Source organism: Prunus dulcis, chromosome 6, assembly GCF_902201215.1.
Source record: "Prunus dulcis chromosome 6, ALMONDv2, whole genome shotgun sequence".
NCBI classification, from domain to species: domain Eukaryota; kingdom Viridiplantae; phylum Streptophyta; class Magnoliopsida; order Rosales; family Rosaceae; genus Prunus; species Prunus dulcis.
The window spans coordinates 29,435,100-29,442,739 of record NC_047655.1 but is presented as its reverse complement, the minus strand read 5'-3'; the positions used below and the strand labels follow the sequence as shown (position 1 = coordinate 29,442,739).

The following is a 7,640-nucleotide window of genomic DNA, read 5'->3' as shown; positions in this document are numbered from 1 at the left end:
GTACGTTCTTATATTTAGCAGATGAGATCAGAGACAGACAGGACAACCGATGTATAGTGGGGAATGGAATGGAAGTGCATGCGTAGGTACTAGGTGATGGTGGTGTGGGGTGATATATCCCCCCCTGAAGATATCAGTAATTAAGTGCATGCGTAGTTCGCTGCTCATGATGTATATATCTGACTGAGACTGACTGATCACTGCTCACACCTACTGACGATATATAAGTATGTATATAAACCAGTGACATGATATGATATGATGATACGATGAATATATAGTTTACGAGTTGGCAGTGTGCAGTGAAACCTACAGTTTTGAGTTCATGAGCTACCAAATAGTACAAGTACCACCAACTACAGCCTACAGCTACAGGGCTAGAGGGCTACACCTACAGATACAAGGACTCCAAGGAGGAAAGATATGTATGTATTCATCATCGTCAACTATTTCGAATCTCATAAAATCATGTATGTCCACACTCAAAATTAACCACATTCACGCGATTCTTCTAAACCCTTTGGTTCAATTCATCACATCCACACACGTACCCATTCCAGACTAGCTACTTTGTTTGAATCCACCAAGATTCCCTGAGAAAGCGATCTGCCACTGCCTCGCCTATGCCACAGAACCCAATAACAAAACTTAGGCTTTAATTTGCATTTATGTTTATTTCTCTTTCTCTTTTTATCCCCTCACACTTTCACACTTGAGATAGCATTATCTCAAGTGTAAGAATAATTATTATTCTTAACCAATTCAGTTACAAGTCTCTAATCGCTGACTATTTCATATTATATACATATATGTAATGAAAAAAAGAATTTGAATAATTTGAGATTGCCAGGTAGCTAGAATTTTCTTCTGGAGGGGAAGAGCAGATTTTGACAACATGTACGATGATGGGGGAGCTTTTTGGACCGACAACGCATAAACTGATGAATTGGAGAATAAAGAGTGGTGGTCCACTACTTGACTTTACAGGTTGATGAAAGAGAGGAACTTAGTAAGAATCAAAAGAAAATAAAAATATCGAGCAAAAGGCAAAAGCTTTCCACGGAGCAATCAGAATATCTTTTTAAGTTACTGGTTGCACAAGAAGAAAAACAAAATGGGCAGCAGAATATAAATAGCCAATGGCCCTCTCGAATTGGATCACCAAACCAACTCGATCTTCTCAATATCCAATACAACTAGTTATTTGGATACTTTGTGTTTGAGTTCGAGTTTGAGCTTCGTGTATATATATATATATATTTACTCGTCAAACGATAAAAAGAAAGAAAGGAAGAAAATGCCTAGGGACAGGGACCCGCTTGTTGTTGGAAGAGTGGTAGGTGATGTTTTAGACCCGTTTACAAGGTCTGTTTCTCTCAGGGTCACTTACGGTATGAAGGAGGTTAACAATGGTTGCGAGCTCAAACCTTCCCAAGTTGTCCAACAACCTAGAGTTGATACTGGTGGGGATGATCTTAGGACTTTCTACACTCTGGTAAGTGAAGTAATTAACGTTTAGTATACTTTTACTACTTTATTATAATTAGCTCTTTCTATCTACTTTCTTCCACTCCATCTTATTTTGCATGATTAAGTGCATACGTACGGGGTCAATCCATCCTCTTGCTTGCATGCTTTTTTATCAACTCTCCACTACATATGATACATTAATTCATTGTTGCAGGTCATGGTGGATCCTGATGCACCCAGCCCAAGTGACCCCAACCTAAAGGAATATTTGCATTGGTGTGTATTATTTGTAGCTTCTCTCTCCCAAGGAATAAAGACATCTCTCTCTCTCTCTCTCTCTCTCTCTCTCTCTCTCTCCCTCTTTTCAGTAGAAATTTGTCCTATCCCAGCTATATGGATTGACTATATCTTCCCCCTTTGGCTTAAGCAATTTGCCATGAAAGTTGAGGTTTCGAGTTCAAATCTTCATCTATTTTTCGATCAAATATGTATTGGAGAAAGAGTATATATAGACGAAGAAGGATTTGCTTAGGAAAAAGAAGAATGTTCATTCATTTATTCCTGGTTGTTTTCGGAATATCAGTTAAATGTTGGTCTTATACTTCTGATTGTGCCAACTTTTCAGGTTGGTTACGGATATACCAGCAACAACGGCGGCAAGCTTTGGTGAGTAGTTCCTATTATATTATAGTTAGGGTAATGCTAGGCTTAATTACCACATTTTTATACCACACCGTGTACTACCTCTCAAATAGAGGTGAGCCTACCAATACAATGGGGCCCACATCTATTAAACAGGTTGTACATAATGTGGTATAAAAACGTGATAAATCTAGCATTTTCCTTCTAGTTACTGGGCATTTTTTCTTGGTTTTTTTTTTGGGGGAGGGGGGAATACTTCACTCCTTACCATATAAGTAGGAACTCCTACATTCTTACCAATAGTAATGTGACAGGTGTGCATAAAATTTTCAAAGAAATGTTCGATTGGTCTAATCTACAAAGGCGTAATTAATTAACATTTGATTATATTTTTGGATGCATGACCAATTTATAATGAAACCCCATATACGTACATTTATTGATGTAGGGCAAGAGATTGTGTGTTATGAAAGCCCACGGCCAACGGTGGGGATTCATCGCTTTGTTTTGGTGTTATTTCGGCAATTGGGTAGGCAAACAGTGTATGCTCCGGGGTGGCGCCAAAACTTTAATACTAGAGACTTTGCGGAGCTTTACAATCTTGGATTACCGGTATCTGCCGTCTATTTTAACTGCCAAAGGGAGAGCGGCTCTGGAGGAAGGAGAAGATAATTAAGTTTGATATTATTAAGCAGGTTATACTTGTAATATTATTGAGGAAGCTAGTTAATCTATATATATATATAACGTGGAAACTAATAGTAATAATAATTTAGCTAGCTAGTGGTAATCAATCTCCTACTAGCTAGCTAGTCCATGCCATGGCACTAAGGCACTAGGGCACCAGGGCACCAGGGCACCAGGGCACCAGGGCACAGCATGTTGTATGCTCGTTTGAGACTACATCCGTACGTCTCCACTTTCAAATTAACAAGACTAGCTATATATATAATAATAATTAAGTAAATGTCAAAGTTCTCTTCTTCGGTCTAAGGGGATGTCGACTCCATATAAATACAAAAGTGTCGATCAAATATTCATATTATATTATATTTTCCATATTTATTATAGAGATCAATTCAATTGTCGAATGATGAATTATTATGTACTTTCCATTCCATGCATGTAACATGTTGTCGTCTAGTGCTACTCAGACGACATTGCGGTCAGCTCAGGCACCATTAGTGCCAACTTCTGCACTATAATTCCCACTAATTCTCACATCCCATTAGTTTGACTAACACCAACAAAATATGTTTTTTGGTCATACCTAGCTAATAATAATAAACACGCAATTACGAATCTGGCAAATTATTCAAATATATATATATATATATATTTACACAATAAATATATGTTTTTCAGTATGGCATTCCATACAGTTCACCTACCGTCTATACATGTTGTAAAAGAATCCATGCAAAATAAATAAACTATAACTATATGTAATATATATTAATTAAGGATTAATTACAGTTTAGTACCATGTGGTTATACCTTTAAGACATATTAGTCCCTATCTTTTCAATTTTAACAATCATATATCCCGATTTTTTAAATTTGTTACAATGTGGTTCAGCCGTTAGGTTTTCGTCAGATTTCTCTTTTTAGTTGCCTGCCCCATGACAACCCACGAACCCATAACTCAGAACCCCAACCCTGACGAACCCAAAAGCCACATATCTCATCCCCCTGCAATTTTTTTCTTCCCCCACCCTATGTGATTTCTTCTCCCTCCACCCCTTGTGATTTTCTAAATTTACATATTTTAATCTATTAGTTTAGATCAGCATACAACACAAAAATTAAAAGATTCTCCATTTTCCTTCACTTTCTCACCAACCAAACACTGACTTTGCAAAAATGAAGAAACGGAAGAAATCGGGTTCGGGGTTTGGGGCTCTTGAATTCTTCCCTTACCTCGATTTCTTTCCCTCACCCAGCTTTCTTCGTTCCCCCCGAATTTCTTCCCCCACCCAGATTTCTTCTCCCCTTACCCTCCGATTTCTTCTCCTCATCAAAAAATCAACATCCAAGCCACAATCAAAACAGAGGAACTGGGGAAGAAATCGGCTAATGTGATTTCAAAACTGGTTGTTTGATCAGATCTTTATTGGTATTTGGAGGGGGAAGAAATCGGAGGAATGAGGAGGGGGAAGAAATTGGAAGAAATGAGGGGGAGGAGGTCTAAGTAGTTGCGGGCTAGGGTTTGGGTTCGTGTGGCCGTGGTTGTAGGCTCGGGTGGAGGATGGTTGTGGGATGAGTTTGGAGGTTGGAGCTTACGAGTGGTGGTCATGGAGAGGAGAGGGGGAAGAAATCAAGATTAATATATGGCAAAGACCCACGGTGTTGAGAGGTTTTCCAATCGGAGGCCCATCCAAATATATGGCAAAGACGAGAGACAGGTTTGCTGGGGATGAGGGTGAGGGAGGTTGTGATGGAGGTGGTGGCTGGGAATCAGAGTGTAGGGATTAGTGTTTGTGGTTGTCGACAAACATTGAGGAAGAGAGAGGCTTGATCGGGAGAATGGAGAGAGAGAGAGAGAGAGATAAATTTTTATTTTTATTGGTTTTTAATATTTTAATTTATTTAAATTAAAAAATGTAAAAAATGTGGGACCCATAATGCCACGTAGACAACTAACAGAGAGATCAGAAGGAAACCCTAACGGCGGAACCACATTGTAACAAATTTAAAAGACTGCGGTATGTGATTGTTAAAATTGAAAAGATAGAGACTAACATGCCTTAATGGTGTAATCATATGGTACTAAACTGTAATTAACCCATTAATTAAGAGTGTTGCTAAACGAACATTAAAATTAACTGAGTACACCCTACTACCAAATTATTTATTGCATTACTAATTTACCCGAATATAAAATGACCAAAAAAGATATATTGAATTGTGAAACAAATAAAATTTTAATAAGTACACCTTAGGGTTTAGGGTTTACTCACTATATTCAACTTGTATCAGACGTAGAAAAGTCTTCATATTGCTTGGTGCTCACGAATAACGTAGCGAGTACTGGTTTATGATTGGTATTGCGAAATTAAAGATTTTGATGAAACCCAAAACCTGAAAAGATGGCACAAATTCATGTAAAAAGAAAAACCTGGTTTAGGATTGGTATTAGAGTGTTGTACTAGGGCTATTTTTGGTAGTTAAATATGGTGTACTTAGTTAATTTTACATTTTGATTAAAATATTAGGGTTAACTTAAATTATAGGGTGTACTCAGTTAATTTTAGGGTTCGTTTAGCAGCACTCTTAATTAATGCACATTTTGCCCAAATATATTATATGTAGAGTTCTTCCAATATAGATCCTTATAACTACTATATTCTAGTTATATACTTATTTATTTTAAAAATTTTACTGAAAACTAAAATTTAAAATAGGTTTCTATGTGAAATAGATCTGTCATTGACAAGACCCGACCTAAATTTCGCTTTGGAATATGAGCCGGACCCTGTGTGTGTCCGACACCTGGCGGATGTCGGGCACGAATGACCTAATTGCCATTCTATACAAAGCACGATAAAATAACAAGGTTGACTCCTACAAAAAAATCGGCAGAGTCCCCCTTGTAACTGGATCAATACCAAAACATTTACACATGCCAAACAAGTATATATATATAACCAACTGCCAGCATATGTATATATACATTCCAATAGTTAAATTATGATTATATGGCAAATTATCATAGCGACTACTAAGAATTTACAAAGGAGTCAATCCTTTTACAAAACAAAAAGTCCTACATCAGAAAGGAAAGCGCGGAAGGTGGAAAATGGCTCGGTGGTGGATCACTGTGCACGCCTACTGCCTGGGGTGCAAAACATTGAAAGGGTGAGTGGACCCAAAAACAAGTTTAGAAAATACATAAGAACATACTAACCCCACTGTAAAACCAGTTATACAACTAAATTATTCTCTTTATTTTATTCGTACTGAAATCAATGCACTCATATAATTCTACATATATATGCCAATCATACTCATGGTCAACATTAATTTCTTAAGGCATTGAAAACAGTTTAAAACTACCACCTAGGTGTACCCCTTATTTCCGTCAATTCTTAATATCCGTCAATTCCTTGCATCACAAAGGGTGACACGTACTCGCAAGTCTCAATGACACAAGTCAGTCTGAGCCGCAACTAGCAAGATTCAGGAGACCGTAGTCAGTGTGATCCTCATTACTCGCTCCACACGAGTTCGAGTACCAAAGAACTCGTGTGTCAACTGTCAAGCATGCTGACTAAACAGAAGGCGGTAATAAAATTCGAAGGCAACAATTGTATATTTGGGTACCTAAGGTGGTTTCGGAAAATATAAAGTTTATGAAGAAACTCTATTGAATAACTGAATTTCTGTAAACTCTAAAATTTTGCTGCCATTTATATGATAATCTGATAATTCACTAGAATTTCTTTTCCAATATCCTTTAAAAGAAATTCCACTCAGCAACATGCAAAACAAAATATTTAAAAGCATATAACAGCTTATAAAACACTAATCCTTAAATAAACTTATTCAAGATCAAATACTGTAACTGAACTGCTTAAATTCATTTATAAAAATAAAGAGTCCACTCACTGGTAGTCTGTGCTAGCTGGACCTCTTGAAGGTCCCTCCTGCGGGTCAACTGGTGCTTGGGTGCGTGATTCAATTACCATAATATTCTATTAATACAATACTCAATATAGTATTAAGTTAAAAACCCTGACCCCCAGCTCCTAGAAGTACGTGCGTTAGATTAAAGTTGTTCCTATACCCATAAAAGTTTTCCTTCCACTTGGAATAGTTTAGCAGTATCTTGGGACTCAAAAAGCGCTAAAGTCCCAAAAAGTCAACCCGGGACCCTGCGTGATCCGGAAGCCTCTAGAAATTCCAATATACCTAGGACACATGTCTCGCGGGTTTGATCTCGATCGGACGATCGAATTGATCACGATCGTACACTCGCATGATTTCTAAACCCTAGCCCTAGGATTCGCGATTTCAGAATATCCGGGACTCCGATTCACGATCCGTCAAATCGTATACGATTCTGGAATTGTCTAGAGTAACATATCTGAAAAAGATTACGATCCAACGGCTCAACAATATTGAACTCGGAAATCGCACAATATGCAAAATCTATTCGAGGTTCAAACGGTATCCAAATTGAGATCCGCGAATTCCGACGCACTCGTGACAACACGAGGATCATTCTAGGACCGAAAGTGAGCTCCACTAAACTGCCCACACGTCGGCAGCGCTTGGGTGGCTTGATAAATTTCTGGCGGTCGGAAAATCTCCAAACCGCTGGCCCAAACTCCTGTCCTAAATAAAACACCCTATTTGGAACCACTTTTGTTCTTGGACTTACCCCAAAAACTGGCCGGAAGTGGCCGAAATTGCAAACTAAAAACCGGTGGAACTTTGGCTCGTGATTTGATCTATCTAGGCTAAAAATCGTTCCAATCCTACCCAACCAGCAGCTAAGTCATGAAAAATAGGTAAAGATTCATACC

At 38.0% G+C, this 7,640-nt stretch overlaps 1 protein-coding gene across 2 annotated transcripts; it reads left to right on the top strand.

Annotated features, from left to right (window-relative positions):
- The first annotated feature begins 321 nt into the window (after window positions 1-321).
- Window positions 322-3,184, top strand: LOC117631186 (protein HEADING DATE 3A). Of its 2 annotated transcripts, none has more exons than XM_034364191.1 (5): window positions 322-425; window positions 851-1,495; window positions 1,685-1,746; window positions 2,096-2,136; window positions 2,561-3,184. In XM_034364191.1, exons 2-5 carry the CDS (start codon window positions 1,298-1,300, stop codon window positions 2,782-2,784), a joined length of 525 nt encoding a protein of 174 aa, XP_034220082.1. In that variant the 5' UTR covers window positions 322-425; window positions 851-1,297; the 3' UTR covers window positions 2,785-3,184. The 2 variants fall into 2 exon arrangements, with proteins under 2 accessions (XP_034220082.1, XP_034220083.1); XM_034364192.1 differs by lacking the exon at window positions 322-425 and adding an exon at window positions 449-470.
- Window positions 3,185-7,640: the final 4,456 nt, after the last annotated feature.

What these genes read in the sequence shown, in the direction of transcription:
- LOC117631186 (XM_034364191.1), top strand. Translation starts at nt 1,298, where the DNA reads ATGCCTAGGGACAGGGACCCGCTTGTTGTTGGAAGAGTGGTAGGTGAT. An exon ending in CTAAAGGAATATTTGCATTG is followed by an intron (nt 1,747 to 2,095) that starts GTGTGTATTATT and finishes CCAACTTTTCAG; the next exon opens with GTTGGTTACGGATATACCAG. An exon ending in AACAACGGCGGCAAGCTTTG is followed by an intron (nt 2,137 to 2,560) that starts GTGAGTAGTTCC and finishes TTATTGATGTAG; the next exon opens with GGCAAGAGATTGTGTGTTAT.